Here is a 23922-nt window from a genome sequence, read left to right as displayed (position 1 = left end):
GATGGAACTCCGACACCACCTTTGGAAAGAACTTAGGGTGCGTACGGAGGACTACTCTGTTATGATGAAATTTAGTTTAAGGAGCATGCTACCAAGACTTGAAGATCACTGACTCTATGAGCTGAAGAAACAGCCACCAAGAAAATGATCTTCCAGGTCAAATACTTCAGATGGCAGGAATCCAGTGGCTCAAAAGGAGCTTACAGCAGCTGGGTGAGGACGATGTTGAGATCCCATGACACCATAGGAGGTCTGACAGGGGGCTTTGACAAAAGCAAACCTCTAACGAATCGAACAACTAAAGGCTGTCCAGAGATAGGCTTACCTTCTACACGATAATGAAAAGAACTAATTGCACTAAGATGAACCCTTATAGGTATTCAAGCAGGGTCTGTGTAGGACAAGAGCGAGGCTCTAGGGCCTTGCTGTCACACCAAACACCTTCCACACGATAATGATAAGCATTAAGGGAAAATTAGGTTCTTACCGTGATAATTTTCTTTTCTTTAGTCATAGCAGATGCAGCCATTACAGATGGGTTGTGTCCATCAACCAGCAGAGGGAGATAGAGAGCACACTTTTTTCAGTGCCTCATACCAGCTTGCTCCACTGCCTCTCTTCAGTATTTGAAGCTTCCAAAGCAGTATGGCAAACCGCAATGGGAATAACATGAGCTTTCCTCACAGCGAACGATGGCCCTACAACAAAGGGCATTAACTCAGAATGGAGGGAATGAAACATCCTCCTGGAGGGCATAAACTCATCCTCCACTGAGACAAAACTGGAGGGAATAAACTCATCCTCCAAAACATGAAACTGGAGGGAATTAAGTCATCCTCCTTTAACTGAACAAGGATCCTGAAGACTGTTTTCCGACTTTCTCCCAAGGACGGAATCTCCAGGAAACACGAACAGAACCTGAAATAGATTTACAGCAGATAGCATCAGACAGGGAGGGATCATGGCTGCATCTGCTATGACTAAAGGAAAGAAAATTATCACGGTAAGAACCTAATTTCCCCTTCCTTGTCAGATGCAAAATGTGCGTCCCTCCTGGAAGCCACATCCAGCCTGTAATGTCGGGCAAAAGAGAGCTTAGAAGCCCATGTTGCTGCACTACAAATCTCTTGAAGAGAGAGTGCTCCAGTTTCAGCCCAAGAAGAGGAAATTCCTCTACTGGAATGCGCCTTAAAGGCATTAGGTGGAGGCCGGCCGGCCGGCCTGCAAGCAAATAAGCTGAAAAAGAGGATTCTTTAAGCCAGCGGGCAATAGTGGCTGTAGACGCTGGAGACCCTCTGCGAGGACCTGATAGCAAAACAAACAGATGAGCAGAGGTCCTGAAAGAGTTAGTAACCCGCAGGTACTGCAGCACAGTCCTGGGCACGTCCAACAGGTGCAATTGCCCAAAAGATTCTGGAAACTCCTCCTCAACAAAGGAGGGCAAGAAAATAGGTTGGTTTAGGTGAAACGCTGAAACCACCTTAGGCAAGAAGGAAGGCACGGTCCGAACCGTGACCCCTGACTCTGAAAACTGCAGAAAAGGGACTCTACAGAACAGCGACTGGAGCTCTGACACCCGTCTCGCCGAAGTAATGGCCACTAACAAGACGGCCTTCAGTGTCAAATCTTTCTCTGAAGCACGCCGAAGCGGTTCAAAGGGAGCACCCTGAAGGGCCTTCAGCACTAGCCCCAGGTTCCAAGCTGGACAAGGTGCACGCACGGGAGGACGGAGCCGAAGCACCCCTCTAAGAAACTGTGCCACATCCAGATGAGCAGCTAAAGACACGCCTTCCACCTTGCCACGCAGGGAGGCCAACGCTGCCACTTGCACCCGCAGGGAATTATAGGCCAAGCCTTTTTGTACACCACCCTGCAAAAAGTCCAGAATCGTCGAGACAGGAGCCCGCAGGGGTGTGATCTCTCTGGAAGCGCACCAGACTTCAAACTGGCGCCAAATCCTGGCATAAGCCACGGAACAGGAGCGCTTGCGGGCTTGCAGGAGAGTGGTAATTACTTTATTGGAATAGCCTCTGCCTCTCAATTGCGCCCTCTCAATTGCCAGGCCATAAGACCAAATCGGCCAGCGTCCTCCATGGTCACCGGACCCTGTGACAACAGGTTGGGAACCAGAGGTAACTGAAGGGGATCCTCTACGAGCATCTGTCGGAGGTCCACATACCAAGGCCTCCTGGGCTAATCGGTGGCGACGAGAACCACTTCTCCTGGATGCAGCTGAATCCGCAGGAGCACTCGCCCTATCAAGGGCCATGGAGGGAACACATATTGTAGGCCCGGAGGCCAGGGTTGAGCCAAGGCATCCAACCCCGCCGAGCGAGGATCTCTCAGTCTGCTGAAGAAGCACAGGACTTTGACATTGGTGCTTGTCGCCATTAGATCCATCACGGGCTTGCCCCACTTGGCACATATCTACAGGAACACTTCGTCTGCAAGTTCCCAATCCGCTGGATCGATCTGATGCCTGCTTAGACAATCAAGGCTTGCACGTTGCTCTGACCTGCAATGTGAGCTGCCGACAGAAACTGTAGATGCAGCTCGGCCCAGTGGCAAATTTGTTCGGCCTGCGCGGCTAGAGCTCTGCACTGAGTGCCGCCTTGTCGATTTATGTAGGCCACTGCTGTCGTGCTGTCCGACATCACTCTGACAGCCAATCCTTCCAGGGTCACTTGAAAGGCCAGAAGCGCCTGAAACACCACTTTCAACTCTAGGCGGTTGATGGACCACTCCGACTCCTCGGGTGTCCATAGACCCTAGGCATGCTTCCCCTTGTAATGTGCGTCCCAGCCTTTCAGACTGGCATCTGTCACCACTAAGCACCAATCGGGGAGCGCCAGCGGCATTCCTCGCCGCAGCATGCTGTCTGAGAGCCACCACTCCATGCTGAGTCAGGCCGCAGGGAGCCAAAAGAGTCTGCATTGGTAAACCTGAGATACTGGAGACCATCTTTGGAGTAGAGCATACTGTAGAGGTCTCACAAGAGCACCAGCTCCATGGTGGCCGTCATCGATCCAAGCAGCTGGACAATGTCCCAAGCTTGCGGGCGGGGCATCCTCAGGAGCAGACGGGCTTGATTCTGAAGCTTGCACCGCCTTTGCTCGGGTAGGTACACATACCCCGAGGCTGTGTCGAACCTGGCCCCCAAATATTCTAGAGACTGCGAAGGGGTCAGGTGACTTTTGGCCAAATTGACGACCCAGCCCAGAGATTGAAGTACTGAGACCACTCTGGCTGTTACATGCTGACTCTCTGCAGCAGAGTTTGCTCAAATGAGCCAGTCGTCCAGGTACGGGTGAACCCGAATACCCTCTCGCCTTAGAAAGGCAGCTACTACCACCATAACCTTCGAAAAGGTGCGGGGAGCTGTGGCGAGGCCAAACGGCAAGGCCCGGAACTGGAAATGCTTTCCCATCACCTCAAACCTAAGAAACTTCTGGTGCGGGGGCCAAATTGGTATATGCAAGTAAGCTTCTTTCAGGTCCAGAGACGTGAGAAACTCTCCTGGCTGTACCGCCGCAATGACGGAGCGCAGGGTTTCCATGTGAAAATGCCGCACTCTCAGGGACTTGTTTAATTCTTTTAAGTCCAGAATAGGGCGAAAAGACCCTCCTTTTCGCGGCACCACAAAGTAGATGGAGTAGCGGCCGCAGCCGTGTTCGGCGGGAGGTACCGGGGACATGGCCCCTATCTGAATCAAACCTTGTAAAGTCTCTCTACCGCCGCCCGTTTGGCGGCAGAACCGCATCGGGACTCCACAAACACGTATCTTACAGGGGCGTCGAATTCTATTCTGTAACCGTCTCTGATCAGGTCCAAGACCCACTGATCTGAGGAAATGTTGGCCCACTCCTCGGCAAAGAGGGAAAGACGTCCTCCGATGACAGGATTCGAGGAGAGGGCCGGCGCACCATCATTGAGAGGGTTGCCCCTGAACTCCAGGCCTTGAGCCAGTGGCTGTGGAACGTTTGTCCGAGCGAAAGGAGTTCCTCTGCTGAAAACGGGCACAAGAAGTGAACCCAGCAGAACGCCCCGGGCGGTACCTTCGAGCTTCACGGAAGCGAGGTCTGTAAGAGGAGTGGACCACCGTACCCTTAGAGGAAGGCCGAGGCCTATCTTTGGGCAAGCGCTGGGGTTTAGCCTCACCCAGGCCCTTCACAATTTTCTCCAACTCCTCACCAAACAGGAGAAGGCCTTGAAAGGGCAACTTCACCAACCTTTGCTTAGAGGCCATGTCCGCCGCCCAATGCCGTAGCCAAAGAAGACGGCGAGCAGCCACAGCTACTACCATGTGTTTAGCCGAAGCTCTGACAATATCATAAAGGGTGTCAGCAAGAAAGGACAAGGCCGACTCCATCCGCGGAGCCACATCTGAAAAGGGCTCCGCTCTATCACCGGGCTGTTCCACTGCCTGTTGCAACCAAGCCAGGCAGGCTCTAGCAGCATAACAACTGCATGCAGATGCCCGAATAGTGAGACCTGCAATTTCAAATGACCGTTTAAGTGCTGATTCCAGTCTACGGTCTTAAATATCCTTCAGGGCAACACCTCCTTCAACAGGGAGGGTAGTTCTCTTTGTCACAGCTGTGACTAGGGCATCCACTTTAGGCATAGCAAAGCGAGCCATATGCTCCTCACTCAGAGGGTATAATTGCCCCATAGCCCTGGAAACTTTCAAAGGTCCCTCGGGGTCAGCCCATTGAGCCGAAATAAGCTCTTGGATGGAGTCATGCAAAGGAAAGGCTCGAGCAGGCTTTTTGGTACTAACCATCCTAGGATTCACAGAGGAGGCTGTGCCACTGGCAGGGTCCTCAATAGAGAGAGCCTGCAGGTCATCAGAAATAAGCGCTGGCAGCTCATCACGGTGGAAAATCCTCACCGCGGACGGATCATCCAGATCCTGAGTCACTTCTGCACCAGACTCTGGCTCATCAGACCATGAAGGCCTGCCAGAGTCCTCCGAATCCTCGCAGCCCGACCACGGGGGGGAAAATGGAGGTGCAGCACTCTCTGAAGGGGAATGAGCCCTTCTGTGCTTCATATTCTGCCAATTATCAGGGAATAACGCATTAGAAGAGGCCCATGCCGGGATTCGTGAGAGAGCTCTTTTAAGCATGTATGCTTTATGCATTAATAAGACAAAATCAGGGGAGAAAAACTCACCCTGGGCACCCGGATCTCTGCCGGGGCTAGTAGCTCTCATATCAGCCTCACTCCGAGGCCTCCCCCCGGGCTCAGGACTCTCCATCTCAGCGGGGGTCGCGCCATGTGTTAAATTCAAAATGGCGTCCGCTGCCAGCTCAGAGCGCGAAGAATCGTCGCTCGCCATGCTCGGGCCGGCTCTAACGTCTGTACAGCACAATTTACAGAGCCCCGCTGCTAATCTGCACTTGCCACACTTGCAACAGTGCTTTACTGTCTCCGCAGCCATCGCCGAAAATGGCAGTAAAATTCAAAATGGTGGTTTGCGCCAAATCGCTCCGTCGCGGGCCCACCCCGGAGGAGTCAGAAAACACTCTTACCTCACTGGACCGAGTATCACAGCTCCGGTCCCACAGAAAAAGGCAAGAAAAAACCTCTGTTCCAGCGTCTAAGCGCTTTTTTTTTTTTTTTTTTAACGCTGTGAGGAAAGCAGAGGTAAATAGAACTCCGGAGGCTCAGCTGAGTGGGAAAGGCAGGGAAAGGGCGAACCTATGTGCCTGCATCCACTGTTGGTGGGGAAGGACAGGGAAAGCTAAGCAATGTGTCCACAACCACGGAGGTATGGGTAAGGCAGGGAAAGGGCCTTAAAAGTGAAGCTGCTATAGCCTCCAACACCCCTGCTAACAACTGGCAAAAGCACAGGAGCAACCTCCAGACAGATTTTAGATGGAGCTCGAAGAAGCTGCAGCCATTCTGCTAGGGGAGATAGAGAATACTGAAGAGAGGCAGTGGAGCAAGCTGGTATGAGGCACTGAAAAAAGTGTGCTCTCTATCTCCCTCTGCTGGTTGATGGACACAACCCATCTGTAATGGCTGCATCTGCTTGATGACAAGGAATATTTATTTTTTTTATTTTTGTTACATTTGTACCCCATGCTTTCCCACTCATGGCAGGCTCAATGTGGCTTACATGGGTCAATGGAGGGTTAAGTGACTTGCCCAGAGTCACAAGGAGCTGCCTGTGCCTGAAGTCGGAATCGAACTCAGTTCCTCAGGACCAAAGTCCACCACCCTAACCACTAGGCCACTCCTCCACGCACTAAGATGAACTCTTACGGAGTTGGTCTTAAGACCAGACTCTGACAAGTGCAGAATGTATTCAAGCAGGGTCTATGTAGGACAAGAGGAAGGATCTAGGGCCTTGCTGTCACACCAGACGGCAAACTTCCTCCATTTAAAAAAGTAACACCTCTTCGTGGAATCTTTCCTGGAAGCAAGCAAGACTCGGGAGACACCCTCAGAAAGACAAAAGGCGGCAAAATCTATGCCCTCAACATCCAGGCCATGACAGCCAGAGACTGGAGGCTGGGATGCAGAAGCGCCCCCTCGTTCTGAGTGATGAGGGTTGGAAAACACTCCAATCTCCACGGTTCTTCGGAGGATAACTCCAGAAGAAGAGGGAACCAAATCTGACGCGGCCAGAAGGGAGCAATCAGAATCATGGTTCCGCGGACTTGCCTGAATTTCAGCAAAGTCTTCCCTACTAGAGGGATGGGAGGATACACATACAGAAGGCCTGACCCCCAATGTAGGAGAAAGGCATCTGAGGCTAGCCTGTTGTAGGCCTGAAGTCTGGAACAGAACTGAGGGACGTTGTGATTGATCTGAGTGGCAAAAAGATCCACCAAGGGGGTGCCCCACGCTCAGAAGATCTTGGAACAACTGCCCTGTTGAGAGACCACTCGTGAGGTTGCATTATCCTGCTCAACCTACCGGCCAGACTGTTGTTTACGCCTGCCAGATACGTGGCCTGGAGAAATATGTTGTGATGGCAGGCCCAAAGCCATATCTGGACGGCTTCCCGACACAGGGGGTGTGATCCGGTGCCCCCCTGCTTGTTGACATAGTACATGGCAACCTGGTTGTCTGTCTGAATTTGGATAATTTGATTGGACAGCCGATCTCTGAAAGCCTTTAGAGTGTTCCAGATCGCTCGCAACTCTAGGAGATTGATATGAAGACCTGATTCCTGAAAGGACCAAGCTCCATGAGTTCCCCACCCTAGGAGAGATGCATTCGCAGTCAGCACTTTTTGAGGCTGAGGAATTTGGAAGAGACGTCCCAAGATCAAATTGGAGCGAATTGTCCACCATAGCAGGGAATTGCGAAAAGCGGTGGACAACTGGACTGCATCCTCTAGATCCCCAGCAGCTTGATACCACTGGGAAGCCAAGGTCCATTGAGCTGATCTCATGTGAAGACAGGCCATGGGAGTCACATGAACTGTGGAGGCCATATGGCCCAGAAGTCTCAACTTCTGCCGAGCTGTGATCTGCTGAGACGCTCTGGCCAAGGAAACCAGGGACAGAAGGTTGTCCGCCCTCGCCTCGGGAAAATAGGCCGAAACTGTCTGAGAGTCCAGCAGAGTTCCTATGAATTCTAGTTGTTGAACTGAAAGGAGAAGGGACTTTGCGTAATTTATAACAAACCCGACTAGCTCCAGGAGTTTGAGAGTCATCTGCATGGACTGTAGAGTTCCTGCATCCGAGGTGTTCTTCACCAGCCAATCGTCAAGATAAGGGAACACATGCACTCCCAGCCTGCGTAGCGACGCTGCAACGACCACCAGGCATTTGGTGAACATCCGGGCGCAGAGGCGAGCACAAAGGGCAGCACACAATACTGAAAGTGCTGTGTTCCCAGACGGAATCGAAGATACTGCCTGTGAGCTGGCAGTATCGGGATGTGTGTATAAGCATCCTTCAAGTACAGGGAGCATAGCCAGTCATTTTTCTAAATCATGGGAAGAAGGGTGCCCAGGGAAAGCATCCTGAACGTTTCTCGAATAAGATATTTGTTCAGGGTCCTTAGTTCTAGGATGGGACGCATCCCCCCTGTTTTCTTTTGCACAAGGAAGTACCTCTGCAAGTACCTGCCTGTGCTGGAAGCTGAAAGGACTGAGTTCCCGTGGGCAATTTGGAGGTTTGGAGATCAAACTGAGGGAGTATCCCCACCGGACTATTTGAAGAACCCACCGATCGGAGGTTACAACAGGCCACCTTTGGTGAAAAAATTTTAACCTCCCCCCGACTGGTAGATCGTCCGGCACGGACACTTTTATTGCAGCTATGCTCGCTTGGAGCCAGTCAAAAGCCCGTCCCTTGCTTTAGCTGGGGAGCTGCAGGGGCCTGTCGAGACGAACGCTGTTGACGTGAACGAGCGCGCTGGCGTTGAGCCTGAGCAGGCTGGTGGGAAGCTGAACTGTACCTATGCTTAATGTAAGCATAGGGAGCATTCCTCCTTCCCCCGTAAAAACATCTACCTGATGAGGTAGATGCTGAAGGTGCCCGGTGGTAGAGTTTGTTGAATGTGGTTTCCCACTGGTGGAGCTGCTCTACCACCTGTTCGACTTTCTCGCCAAAAATATTATCCCCCTGGCAAGGAACATCTGCAAGCCACTGCTGGACCCGATTGTCTAGGTCAGAGGCATGCAGCCATGAGAGTCTGCGCATCTCTATACCCTGAGCCGTGGCTCTGGACGCCACATCAAAAGAATCGTAAGTACCCCTGGACAGGAATTTACGACACGCCTTCAAGCTGCCTGACCACCTTCTGAAAAGGCTTGCCTGCTCCGAAGGGAGCTGACTGACCAAGTCCGCCAGTTGCTTCACATTGTTCCGCAAATGAATGCTCATGTAGAGCTGGTAAGACTGAATTTTGGAGATGAGCATAGAGGACTGGTAGGCCTTCCTCCCAAAAGAGTCCAAAGTCCGACCTCCCGTCCCAGGGGCGCCGAGGCGAAATCTCTCGTACTTTTGGCTCTCTTGAGAGCGGAATCCACAACCCCTGAGTCATGAGGCAACTGGACCCTCATCATCTCCGGGTCCCCGTGAATCTGATACTGGGACTCAACCTTCTTAGGAATGGTGGGGTTAGATAGTGGTTTCATCCAGTTCCTTAACAATGTTTGTTTCAGGACATTATGTAGAGGAACAGTGGATGACTCCTTAGGTGGTGAAGGATAGTCCAGGACCTCAAACATCTCGGCCCTGGACTGATCCTCAGTTACCACCGGGAAGGGAATGGCCATAGACATTTCCCACACAAAGGATGAGAAAGACAAACTCTCTGGGGGAGAAAGCTTTCTCTCTGGTGAAGGAGTAGGGTCAGAGGGAAGGCCACAAGACTCCTCAGAAGAGAAATATCTTGGGTCTTACTCTGCCTCCCACGAGGCCTCTCCTTCGGTATCGGACAGGATTTCTCTGATTGCAGTCCGAAGCCAAGCCCATCTTGACGCCGAGGAGCTATGTCCTCGATGGCGATGCCGAGAAGTTGACTCCTGTGCCGGCGGCGATGAAGCTACCCTCCATCGATGTCGACGGAGAGTCAACTTGGGTGGCAGCCGAGGCCAATGCCGCAAGCGGCACTGACGTCGAAGTCCTCACCACAGGCAGGGAGTCAGCTGCCGCATCTATCAACGGTACCGTCGGCGCAAGCACCCACGGTACCGGAACAGACGGTTGCAGCAGCCCTTCCAGGATCCCTGGAAGAATGGCTCAGAGGCGCTCGTCAAGAGTGTCTGTCGAGAAAGGCTATGGAATTGGTGCAGGAGTCGAAGGCAGAATCTGCCGAGGATGAGGAGGCGGTACTGGGCTGTCCGGAGACCGGCACATCGACACCTCTTGTATGGAGGGTAAGCGGTTCTCCCAGCATCGATGCTTCACGGGTGCCGATTCTCTCGACGCCCCAGAGCTCTCGGTACCATGACAAGAAGGGGACCGATGACGGTGCTTTTTTGCCTTCGCTCCACGAGGACGTGGAATCCACACGCCTACTCGGGGTCGGTCCCGATGGGCCTGTACCGCAGGAGCCCTCGAGGCAGGTGGAGACCCACTCGATGGTTCACTGCTGCCAGCATGTGATGGTCTCTGGACAGCCATTACCTGCGCTCCTGAGGTCGATGCACTTTCCGGTGCCGACATTGACACCGCCGACGACCTCGGTACCGCTGTCGATGTCGACGCCGAAGTACCGGGCAAAGCTCCAAACAGTCGTTCCCGTTGAGCTTGTCTCGACACTTGTGTCCGCTTTTTAAAGCTAAGACTCAACTTACATGCGTCTGGGCGATGGTCGGGTCCAAGGCAATGGATACACCACACGTGAGGGACGGTGCCGGAGATTGCCCGGTTGCACTGAGTGCACTTCATGAAGCCGCTGGTGAGCCTCAATGTCATCGACAGAAAAATAGCGGCGGCGAAATAAAAATTCGCTATGGTGCCAAAGGAAGGGCACAAAAAAGGGGAGAAAACCCGTATGGGCGGACAAAATGGCCGCACACGAAGACAAAAGGAAACTTACTCGAGGGATAAACTAAAGAAAAAAATAAGGAAACTTTTTTTTTTAAGAGAAAAACGGAACAGCTCGAACGCGAGCACAAAAACGAAGAAGAAAATCTGCGAAAAGCTGGCTAAGTTGAAGGCTCTTCTTTTCTGGGGCAACAGAACCGCCGTAAACAGCCGCTCTTGACCGCGGAAAAAAGAAGACTGAAGCGGGACTCTGGCGCGACGGGCGGGAAGATGGCCGCATACGCGCAAAGGCTTTAGCAACCTTTGTTGCTAGGAAGATTTTCCGGACCTGGGGCTGCCGTGGACATCACCCATATGTGAGAAGCAGCAGCTTGCTTGTCCTCTGAGAAAAAGCTGCTACAAATTGTAGCTATATACAACAGAAAATTTGATTTCTACAGCTTTTTATGGCTTAAGACATAACTGAAAAATACTATCATTCAGTTTTTCTATTTCTAAACATATGCCTTGAATTTCATTATTTGTAAATTACAGTTATTTTACTTACAATTTCCCATCAGAGAATGAACGAACTAAAATACTGTCCTTTTTAACTATGATTTCATCACTGCAGTCTGAAGAAACCACCTGCAAAAAAAGTAAGGCAATACAAGAATACAGAAAGGATTACATAAGCAAAACTACTTTGCATTTACACAAAAAATGTTTACTCAGACTTCGCCAAAAACATTATAAAACCAGTATGGATTTGGATTTTAGATTTTATTATTTGCCTTTTCCAAATTCAAGCTCAAGGCAAGTTATGATCAGAAAAGAAAGTATTTCCTCACCAAAGTGGATTTACAATCTAAGTTGTTCCAAAGGGGGGGGGGGGGGGGTGGGCTGTATGCGACTTTCTCATGGCCATACAAAATGTTAATAGATGTGAGATTTTAACCCTGGCTTCTATAATTCTCAGCCCCTTAACTCTACTCCATCAGGAGCTTGAATCAACCAAATTCAGGCGTTTGAAAGAATCCTCAAATCAAAGGTAGCTGTCAAAAAGAAACACATTTTTGAATCCAACTCAAAAAATGGGGGGCACAAGGGAAGAGATGTATATCATGACAGTTTTTTCTAAGTGATCATATGTGTGCTCAGACTGGCTCTTGCGCTAGTCTGTGTAAAATACATACAGGCCTCAAACCCTTTTCAAATACATTTCCTCCAAGATGGCATCTGGAATGGGTGTGCAAGAAATATACTATATAGGTTCAAACTCTAATCTCAGTGTAAAGCAAGAGCAAAAAGCCACATAAAACTGAACAAACTTCAGTTTCATGGGAAACAGAAAACTGGCTTTTCGACTCAGCGCAGATTGTGTTTGGAGCACATTTCTCCTAATTCCAGATTTTAGTATCTAAGAGAGAGATCTTTGCTATTTTTCAAGCAGTTTGTAAAAAAAAAAATAATTCAATGTAAGAACCAAGACCATCACTGGACAGAGAAGGAAACACGCAGTCAACCTCCACCATTCTGCTTCCACTCACATCCCCCCTTCAGGCTGACATTCCCTCCCCCCCCCCCCCCCCCCCCCCCCCACACACACACAGTTTTTAATCTCCCTATATAACTTCTCTGAAGGCTTGTTTGTGGTGCCAACTTTTAAACAACTATTCTGCTCTCTTCTACCATCAGAGCTCGTAGTAATTACATGCTGCTCTCTCAGTATGGTGAGACTACAGAGGGATTTTGGGCAGCATATAGCTCAACCTCATCAAGAGCTACATACTACCAATATTGAACAGGATAACTGTTTTAGAAGTATACCAGCAGCAGATCCAAAGAAAAGGTGAGGGGAAACTGTGTACTAGGGAGAATCAGGGGGTAACAAGGTCAATGACACTGGCCCCCCAGGCTTCCTAATTAAGAACAGTGATCTAAGGGTTTGATCTACCACAGTTGATTTTATGGGAAAGAGCTTAGTAAATCAGGTGATGTAATAAAGTGGGTTTTTTTGTCATATGTTTAAGGGGAAATGCTAAGGTGTCAAGTATTCTAAAATATAAGTTACAGCAAAAAAGCTGCAAAACTGTCATCTAAACCTTGATGCAGTTTGAATACCAGAACTCAGTACAACAAACTTTTCTAGTCTTTAAAGAAGCTCAACTCACCCTTTCACTATGAGACCTCTAACTCATTCTTCATTTACATATTCAAATACTTTATATGCGGTCATTCAAATAAAATTTACATCAAGGCAGTTTACAGCACCCTATATAATTGCCTTGAGCTGAAAAACCTATAAATATCAGTATATCAACCAGAAATCTAATAAAACTACAGGCTAGGATTACAACATCAAAGCAAACACACAATAACAGCATGGCCTAAGATATACAAACCAATCAAAGAACGTATCACTTTCAAAATCTGCACAACTGTTCATACAATTATTTACAGCAAGGCACCTGGATACATGACAGACTTTATCGACCTACCAACCAGAAATGCCACAAGATCTGCACGATCTTACCTAAACCTCCCCTACCCAAACAACAAAGGACTCAAACACAAATCCACCTATGCATTCAGCTTTTCCTGCTTAAGCGCACAATTATGGAACGCACTGCCAAAAGCAGTAAAAACCACGCTAGACCACCTAAATTTCCGGAAAGCACTAAAGACAGTCCTGTTCAGAAGAGCATACCCCACCGACCTAACATAAAAAAATACCTGGCATCTGCGACACAATATAACCAAAGAACGTAATGGACATTACCTGACTCTTCCTCCTCCTCTCCCCCTCTAAGTTCCTCCCAATTGTACCTACCATACATGTACCTTATCTACCATAACATCACCTTGTTCTTCAGACCGGAACCAGCTAACGCTGTTAATGGTAATATGTATGCCACACTGAGCCTGCAAAAAGGTGGGATACAAATAAATAAATAAATAAATAAAAACTGGTACAGTGTGAGGAGACAGAGGGAAGTGGTAGATGCAGCTTGCTCCGAGGAAAGGGATGTTATCAGTGGTGTACCGCAGGGATCGGTCCTTGGGCCGGCTCTCTAACATCTTTGTGAGCGATATTGCTGAAGGGCTGTCTGGTAAGGCTTGTCTCTTAGCACATGATACCAAACTCTGTAAAAGAATGGGCACCCCTGAAGGCGTGGTTGGCATGAGAATAGATTTAGCAAAGTTTAAAGAATGGTCCGATAACTGACAACTAAAATTCAATGCTTTGAAATGCAGGGTTACTGAATCCACGAGAACAGTACAATATAGGGGGTGAAGTTCTGTGTACAGAAGAAGAACGAGACTTGAGAGTGATTGTGTCTGATGACCTTAAAGTGGCCAAACAGTTAAAAAATGGTAATGTGTTTTTTGTATTTTTTCACAGGTGACCTAGAGGGGCATTTCTGAAAGGGACGTCCAAGTTTTGATGAGGACGTCCTCGCAAAACGTCCCCATCCAGGGGCGGGGAAACCCGTATTTTCAAAAGAAGATGGACGTCCATCTTTCATTTCGATAATACGGTCAGGGATGCCCAAATCCTGAAATTTGGTCGTCCATAGAGATGATCGTCCCTAGACTTGGTCGTTTCTGATTTTCTGCGATAATGGAAACCAAGGACGTCCATCTCAGAAACGACCAAATACAAGCCATTTGGTCGTGGGAGGAGCCAACATTTGTACTGCACTGGTCCCCCTGACATGCCAAGACACCAACTGGGCACCCTAGAGGGCACTGCAGTGGACTTCATAAATTGTTCCCAGGTACATAGCTCCCTTACCTTGTGTGCTGAGGCCAAAATCCCCCTAAAACTCACTACCCACAACTGTACACCACTACCATAGCTCTTACGGGTGAAGGGGGGCACCTAGATGTGGGTACAGTGGGTTTTGGAGGGCTCACTGTTTCTACCACAAACGTAACAGGTAGAGGGGGGATGGGCCTGGGACCGCCTGCCTGAAGTGCACTGCACCCACTAAAACTGAAAGAACTAAAAACATAAGTCAGAAGATTAGAAAGAGCATGGAGCAAGAAAAAAGACGAATCCACACTCAAAGACTGGAAACAACTACAAAGAAAATACAAATACACCATTAGACAAACTAAAAGAACATATTATAAAACCAAAATAAGTAAACTACAAGGATACACACAAACTCTTCTTATTCGTAAACAAACTACTAAATACTACACCAACTACTTCTAACAACATAGACACCCCATCTGCAACCAATCTTGCGAATTATTTTAAGGAAAAAATTATAAAGTTACGGCTCATGATACCTACCAACATAACTGATTACAAAAACCTCCTTGAGTGTCTTGACCCAATACCTGGGGAATACCCAGCAGACCGATCATGGACCAACTTTGACACGCTCTCGTTCGATGACATTTCACAAGCGCTCGGAAGATACGCCAAGTCGCAATGCAAATTAGACATCTGCCCTACTAGACTTATTAGATCTGCCCCTAAACAATTCAAAACAGACCTCACGAAACACTTAAACTACAGGCTACAAAATGGCCTCTTCCCCACGGATAAAGGAAACATCTTACTTACTCCCCTACCTAAAGATGCTAAGAAAAGCACAATGGACCTAACCAACTATCGCCCAGTAGCATCTATTCCGCTCATAACCAAACTCATGGAGGGCATAGTGACTAAACAACTCACTGAATACCTAAACACTCAATTCTGCACGAAGCTCAATCAGGATTTCGGTCGAATCACAGCACTGAAACTGTTCTAGTGTCTGTAATGAACTCATTTAAACAAGCAATTGCAACTGGCAACAACATACTCCTCCTACAATTCGACATGTCTAGTGCCTTCGACATGGTCAATCATGAAATACTATTACATATACTAGAATACTTTGGACTAGGAGATACAGTTCTCAACTGGTTCAGAGGATTCCTGACCACACGATCATACCAAGTAACAATGAACGCAGACATATAAGCCCCATGGACACCTGAATGCGGAGACCCCCAAGGATTCCCCCTCTCACCAACCCTCTTCAACTTAATGATGATACCCTTAGCCAAACTACTAGCCAATCAAAACCTCAACCCTTGCATATATGCAGACAATGTTACGATTTATATCCCATTTAAACATGATCTAAATGAAATCACCAATGAAATCAACCAAAGCCTCCAAATCATGCACAACTGGGCGGATGCATTCCAGTTAAAACTCAACGCAGAGAAAACACAATGTCTTGTGAGTACCTCACAACATAACACAAACAACTTCACCACCATACCCACACCAAACTGCTCTCTTCCCATCTCATATAATCTGAAAATTCTTGGAGTTATCATTGATCGAAACCGCACACTCGATACCCACGTGAAGAATACAACGAAAAAAATGTTCCACTCCATGTGGAAACTCAAAAGAGTAAAACCTTTCTTCCCGAGATACATCTTCTGTACCCTGGTACAGTCAATGGTACTAAGTCACCTGGACTACTGCAATGCACTGTACGCTGGCTGCAAAGAACAAACTATTAAGAAACTCCAAACAGCCCAGAATACCGCCGTCAGACTCATATTTGGAAAAACTAAATATGAAAGTGCAAAACCCCTAAGAGAGAAACTTCACTGGCTCTCACTTAAAGAACGCATCGCGTTCAAGATCTGCACAATTGTACACAAAATCATCCACGCAGACGCCCCGACCTATATGCTAAACCTCGTGGACCTGCCTCCCAGAAATGCCAAAAGACCATCCCGCAAATTTCTTAATCTACACTTCCCCAGCTGTAAAGGACTAAAATACAAGCTGATACACGCGGCTACCTTCTCTTACATGAGCACGCAGTTGTGGAATGCATTACCTACTGCCTTGAAAACAATCAACGAAATATCTAACTTTTGTAAATCTCTGAAGACGTATCTCTTCAACGAGGCCTACAAAGAAAACCCATAGCCTTAACTAAATCACCTCGCCAATCCACCCCAGTTATGAAAGCCTTCCTTCTATACTTATCAGCCTAAATCTTTTCCTTTATTCCCTCCTTAATCTTTATGCATCACTAATTGTATCTGATATCCCAGAATGACGACGCCATAACAGGACTCTGTAAGCCACATTGAACCTGCAAATAGGTGGGAAAATGTGGGATACAAATGCAATAAATAAAATAAATAAATAAAACTGCTCCAGGGACCTGCATACTGCTGTGATGGAGCTGAGTATGACATCTGAGGCTGGCACGAAATATTTTGAAAGATGTTTTCTTGAGGGTGGGAGGGGGTTAGTGGCCACTGGGGGAGTAAGGGGAGGTCATCCCCGATTCTCTCCAGTGGTTATCTGGTCATTTTGGGCACCTTTTTGTGCCTTGGTCGTAAGAAAAACACGACCAGGTAAAGTCGCCCAAGTGTTCATCAGGGACGTCCTTTTTCTTTCGATTATGGGTCGAGGACGTTCTTGTGATAGGCACGCCCAAGTCCCGCCTTCACTATGCCTCCGATACACCCCCTTGAACTTTGGCCGGCCCTGCGACGGAAAGCAATTGGGGACGTCCAAAACCGGCTTTCGATTATACCGATTTGGACAACCCTGTGAGAAGGACGCCCATCTTCCGATTTATGTCCAAAGATGGGCGTCCTTCTCTTTCGAAAATGAACCCACTAAGGTCCTCATGTTTTGCTTGAGAAGCAGAGAAACTTTCTACCTCATCCAGAATGTTTTCCAAGTATTAACTCATAGTTTACTTAAAACATTTATAGACCAATTATCCACAAATCTAAGAAATGTACAAAAAAAATTGAACCAAGCTATGCAGGAAGGAGGTCTGGGCAAAAAAACAAATCTTTTCCTAGGAGCACATGGGAGTGTGTCCTCATACTCTTGGTGTTCTTACATAATCGTTGTCATACTAGAAAAGGCCGGTAGTCCATCAAACCCAATATCCTGTTTCCAACAGTGGCCAATCCAGGTCAGAAGTACCTGGCAAGGTCCCAGAACAGCAAAACAGATTTTATGCTGCTTATGCTAGAAATAAGCAATGGATTTTCCCAAGTCCATCTTAATAATGGCTTATGGACTTTACACCTTTTAGGGAACTATCCAAACTTTTTAAAAACCCTGCTAAGCTAACTTGGGAAAGGGATGGTAAAAAAGACCAAGAATATTATAATGCCTCTGTATCGTTCTTTGGTGTGACTTCACCTTGAGTATTGCTTTCAATTCTAGTCACCATGACAAAAAATAGATACAGCAGAATTAGAAAAGGATCAAAGAAGAGCAACCAAAATGATAAAGGGGATGGAACGCCTCTCATATGAGAAAAGGCTGAAGAGGTTAGGGCTCTTCGGCTTGGAAAAGAGACGGCTGAGGGGGATATGATCGAGGACTACAAAATCCTAAGTGGTATAGAGAACAGGTAAGAGTGAATCAATTTATTTCACTCTTTCAAAAAGTAGAAAGACCAGGGGACACGCAATGAAATTACACGGAAATACTTTTAAAACAAATAGGAGAAAAAGTTTTTCATTCAAAAAATAGTTAAGCTCTGGAACTCATTGGCGGAGGATGTAGTAACGCTGGTTAGTGTATATAAGTACAGTGCACGTCGGATAAGCGCATGCTCAACAGAGCGAGCAGTTAAACATAACTGCATGCCGTACTTCGGTCCCATTTTTGGCGCCATCAATTTCAATGGGGACAAACTTCGGTTTAGCGTACCACTGATAAGTGCAAGATTTGCTTATATGCATGGTTTAGGACAGCTCCTCTGCACGAAAGACTCAGCATAATCGCACGCACAGAATATGGAAGCTGATTGGCACGTGACAACGGGGCGGTAAATTTGAAATCTCATTGGTTAACTACCACAGGCAGAACAAGCGAAAGAATGTTGTTAGAGTGTACACTGGAGTCGGAGTCGTTGCGCAACTGTAAGACTTTAACACTGGCTGAACGAATAGAAGTCCTTAAAAAATTAGAAAACAAAGTCAAGCATCTATTGCTAAAGAATATGGTGTCAATCCCAGTCAAATTTCACGTATCTTGAAGCAGAAAGACCAGCTTCTGGAAGACTGGCAAAACGATACAAATCCACAAAGGAAAAGGGGCGGGAAAAGCTGAGGATGTAGAAGATGCTCCTTGGTGGTTTCCTCAAGTCAGGAGCAGGCAGTTTCCTGTCAGTGGTCCACTGCTTATGGAGAAAGCTAATTAGCTAGCTGAAAGTCTTGGACTAACTGAATTCAAAGACACTGTTGGATGGTTGAAAAGATGGAAGGAGAGGAACAACATAAAATTCAAGAAACAGCATGGTGAAAAACAAGATGCTGATGACTGGTGCTGAAAATTGGGTTGTTTCAGTTCTTTCTACCATCTTCAATGAGTTTGCACTTCGTGACATTTTCAATGCTGACGAAAACGGTCTCTACTGGCGAGTGATTCCTGATGGAACACTTGCATTCAAACATGTCGAAACTACAGGGAGTAAAACGTCGAAGGACTGACTAACGATCCTCCTTTGCTGCAATATGGATGGGAGTGAGAAGTTGGAACCACTCGTCATTGGAAAGAGCAAACAGCCCCGTTGCTTCAAGAAAGTTAAGCGGCTATCTTTGTCATACGAGGCTAACGCAAATTCATGGATGACTGGGGAAATTTGGAAGCAGTGGCTAAAGAAGTTAGCTTTGTGATAACTGTGCTGCACACAGTGATGATGTCAGGCTGTCTAACGTCAAGGTGGTCTTCCTGCCACCAAACAATACCTCTCTGATCCAACCTATGGATCAGGGCATAATAGCCAATTTCAAAAAACATTATCGGGCTCTTGTGCTACGTCGTCTGATGAGCGTTATGGATTACCAGATTGGTAAGGATAAACAACGTGCTGGTGAACTGGCTCGTAATCTATCACTGTTGAATTCCTACATTTGCAGAAAGAAGCCTGGAATCATGTTACACAGGCAACCATTGTGAACTGCTACACACGGGCAAGCTATGTTAAGGATGTGGAGATGGACGAAACAGATGCAGCTGTTACAAACGCGTCAGATGAACAGGCTATTGACATCCCAGCCGGTGTTACTGAAGAGGAGTTTCATCACCACGTAGCTGTTGATTACGATCTACAGACGACAGCACTGATGTCCAGATATGCGCCTACACGCAGGCAACAGCAGATGATGAAACAGATGATGAAATAAGCAGCGAGGCACATGCTGACGAACTTCAACAACCTCCTGTCACTTTTGCAAGAGCGTTGGAGAGTGTCAACACCGTGCAGGCCTATCTGGAGGCCACTGGATGTCAGTGCTATGACAGTTTTTACCGTCTGGCAGACGTATTCTATGGAACTCACAGACACAATAGTGTACAGAGGACTATGACTGATTACTTCAAGTAAGCCTAACGTCACTTAACAGAGACTGTATACTGTACATATAATAAACAGTATGGTATATATGTTTATCAGATGTCAAGCTTCTTTGGGTCACAATGGTTAAGTGCACACTCCGGTTAACTGCATGTCTTTCTTTGGTCCCAGACCCCTGCACTTAAGTGGATTGCACTGTACATAAGTACTTAAGTATTGCCACATACTGGGAAAGACCAAAGGTCCATCAAGCCCAGCATCCTTTTTCCAACAGTGGCTAATCTAGGTCACAAATACCTGGCAAGATCCCAAAAATAGTACAAAACATTTTATGCTGCTTATCCCAGAAATAAGCAGTGGATTTTCCCCAAATCCATTTTAATAATGGTCTATGGCAACGAAGTCCAGAGTTTAATTACACGTTGTGTGAAGAAAGATTTTCTCTGATTCGTTTTAAATTTACTACTTTGTAGCTTCATTGCATGCCCCCTAGTCCTAGTATTTTTGGAAAGAGTAAACAGACGCTTCACATCTACCCTTTCCACTCCACTCATTATTTTATAGACCTCTATCATATCTCCCTCAGCCATCTTTTCTCCAAGCTGAGTCCCAGCCGCTTTAGCATTTCCTCATATGGAAGTCGTCCCATCCCCTTTATCATTTTCGTCATCCTTCTATGCACCTTTTCTAATTCCAGACTTCAGGGCCCTCTACCAAACAAAATGGAGCATTTAATGCTATCAAACTAGTTCCCTGAAGGTAAGGACTATGAAATGATGATGTGTCGAGGATCTAAGTGTCCTTGAGGGGCTGTAGGGCGTAAATAGCTAGGTAAAGAAAACCTGGCTCCCCTGTGGTATTAATTTTGACTACTAGAAATAGTAGTTTATATGTCATATGAGAAAGGGGCAGCCAATAAGAAGCCTTCCAGAGAGGAGTCACATGATCATATTTTCATGCCTTGTTGATAATCTTAACAGCTGTACTTTGGACAAGCTGCAAGTCCTTTGTATACAGTAACTGAATGGACTAATAACTATTTATTTATTTATTGTTTGCATTTGTATCCCACATTTTCCCACCTCTTTGCGGGCTCAGTGTGGCTTACAATAAGATATGAATACAGAGAATACAGTTGATACAATTTGGTTATGGGTTACATTGTACAAGTTATGCGAGATAATCAAATTATCATTAGGAATATCACAATGGGACATCAACAGGGAGACTTTGGGAGGAGATAATAGGAAGTTTAATGGTAGTGTTAAGACATTTAGGCACATGGTTTACCTATTCCTGTAAGTGTATGTATGAGTAATGTGGAATTGGGGGGAATGAGAGATCTTGAGTGGATGTGTGATGCATTGATGTATGAACGTATGAGTATATTGTATGCTGGAGGATAAAGTAGGGATTGAAGGAATTGGGTCATGAGGTGCTTCCATAATTTGGATACTCTTGCTGAGCTGAAAGAGAAAAGGAAGACTGAACTTGACAAGCATGCTGCATGCAAGGTGTGAGGAAGTGGAGGAAGATAGAGGTGAAGAAGGGGACAAGGTTGATGCGAGAGGGATACGCTGGGATAGAACTTTGTTCTCAAAGTGTGTATCTAATTGTTGAGCAGTGAGCTCAGAGGAATCATGGGAAGACTGAAAGGAGGTGAGGAATTTGAAAACTTGGTAAAAGTATAGCCATATTGGGGGCTTTGGAGATTTTGGTGGTGTTGTAGTTCTTTTTTTTAGGTAATTAGAGCAGTTTTGTAGGATTGTGCTATGGTCTTGTATATTTTAAGCACAGTGGGAGTGGGCTGATGGTGCCACTTCTGTTCAGCCTGAGACAGCTGTTTTTTGTTTTTTTTTTTAAACTGGTGTAGGTCCATGGTGTAACAAGGTTGGGTAGGCCTATGGGTTAAGTTGGGAATGCGTAGAATGGGAGGGGCAAAGATGTCCAATGCCCTTTGCAGACCTGTGTTCCAGGTGCTGACCTGATCTGCGAGGGAAATCAAACTTACAGCACCCCATAAGGTTGCTCAGATCTCAGAATGAGGTAGGCTTGAGTATAGAATGATCTGCACTTCTTTGAAAGGTATATGTAAAAGAGATTACAGTGGTCAGTCTATGGCAGAGGAAATAGAGAGGAAACAGTTACTGAATGAGCAGTGGTAGTTGAACAGAGAACAAGATCTAAGGTGTGGTCATTTCGGTGAGTGGCATCTATCACAGTTCTGTAACATTTAGACCACAGAAAACTGCCAAGAGATCTTGAGTGAAGGAAGAAGTAGGGTCATTGAGGTGGATGTTTTGTAGTCACCTAAAATCATGGAGTTTGTAGAAAAAATGCAATATGTAGTTAAACTCTGGAGCAACTGAAAAGACTGGGCGGCAAGTGGAGACAGATGATGGAGCAAAAAATAGTCAAAATTGCAAAGATTCTAGAGTGTAATGGGGATGTGAAGAGAATTTTAAAAGTCCTAGTTTAGAGGAAATGATAATGGTGCGCCCTCCGCCCCAGCAAGCCTACAAAGATGATATTGGTAGCCTGGAAGAGTCTGTTTCAGATAGCCAAGTTTCTGTGAGGCAAAGAATGTCCAGTTTGCAGGTGGTGATGAGATCATGTATAAGAAAATATTTCTTGTGCATGGAGCATGTGTTGAGAAGTCACACACTTATATTCTAGTTAGGGACCATGGATGGGAGCGGAGGAAGAGAAGCAGGGGAGATAGGACACAGAGACTGGGTAGTAGAAGGCCAGCAGGGAGGTGACCTATGACCCCCAGAAGGAAGGGATTAAATGGGGGGAGGCACATAACACCTAAAAAATAAAAAAAAGGAAAAAAAAAGATTAAAACTGTAATAAGTGGTAGACTGGATTTGGCCATGATGTCTAAATGGGTGCACACTCAGAAGTGCATAAAGGAGCAGGACTTGCTCCTTGTATATGCTTCTTTGGCACGCCTATGCAGTGGACACAGCTATAGGACTTCAAATTAAAGATACAAACTTGATGATGTTACTTCTGGATCTGAGTGGGATAGCAGGCAGAGAACTGCCACAATTGCAGCAGTTTAGCTTCAGCTTTGGAGAAGCAGCAGGCACCGGGAGCAAGCTTTGGTGGCAAAGAGGCAAATAAGACAATGGAAGACATAAGGTAGAAGGCAAAAACAAAGACATTTACCCCTGGATTCTATATGTGGTGCCCAAATATGGGCGCTTCTCAGATATGTACACAGATTAATTTGCTTAAAATTGAGCATAGTACCGTAAGATTGGAGGGTGGCCAATGTAACGTCCATTTTTAAGAAAAGGTTCCAGGGGAGATCCGGGAAATTATAGACCGGTGAGTCTGACGTCAGTGCTGGTGAAAATGGTAGAGGTTATTATTAAAAACAAAATTACAGAGCACATCCGAGGACATGGATTACTGAGCCCGAGTCAGCACGGCTTTTGTGTGGGGAAATCTTGCCTGACCAATTTACTTCAATTCTTTGAAGGAGTAAACAAACATGTGGACAAAGGGGGAGCCGGTTGATATTGTGTATCTGGATTTTCAAAAGGCGTTTGACAAGGTACCTCATGAAAGGCTACAGAGGAAATTGGAGGGTCATGGGATAGGAGGAAAAGTCCTATTGTGGATTAAGAACTGGCTGAAGGATAGGAAACAGAGAGTGGGGTTAAATGGGCAGTATTCACAATGGAGAAGGGTAGTTAGTGGGGTTCCCCAGGGGTCTGTGCTAGGACCGCTGCTTTTTAATATATTTGTAAATGATTTAGAGATGGGAGTAACTAGCGAGGGAATTAAATTTGCTGATGACACAAACTTATTCAAAGTCATTAACTCGCGACAGGATTGTGAAAACTTACAGAAGGACCTTACGAGACTGGGAGACTGGGCGGCTAGATGGCAGATGACGTTTAATGTGAGCAAGTGCAAGGTGATGCATGTGGGAAAAAAGAACCCGAATTATAGCTACGTCATGCAAGGTTCCACGTTAGGAGTTACGGACCAAGAAAGGGATCTGGGTGTCGTCGTCGATAATATACTGAAACCTTCTGCTCAGTGTGCTGCTGCGGCTTGAAAGCGAATAGAATGTTGCGTATTATTAGGAAAGGTATAGA

General features: G+C 46.7%; 1 protein-coding gene across 2 annotated transcripts in view; it reads right to left on the bottom strand.

Annotated features, from left to right (window-relative positions):
* ARID4B (AT-rich interaction domain 4B) overlaps nt 1-23922 on the bottom strand; it is a 1313885-nt gene that overhangs the window by 747146 nt on the left and 542817 nt on the right. For both annotated transcript variants that reach the window (XM_030198147.1, XM_030198148.1), the window contains exon 9: nt 11008-11087. In XM_030198147.1, the coding sequence (XP_030054007.1) occupies nt 11008-11087 (80 nt within the window). The remainder of the gene's footprint in view (nt 1-11007; nt 11088-23922) is intronic.

Source organism: Microcaecilia unicolor, chromosome 3 (genome assembly GCF_901765095.1).
Source record: "Microcaecilia unicolor chromosome 3, aMicUni1.1, whole genome shotgun sequence".
NCBI classification, from domain to species: domain Eukaryota; kingdom Metazoa; phylum Chordata; class Amphibia; order Gymnophiona; family Siphonopidae; genus Microcaecilia; species Microcaecilia unicolor.
The sequence above is the reverse complement of the archived record's forward strand: the minus strand, read 5'-3'. Positions and strand labels throughout refer to the sequence as shown.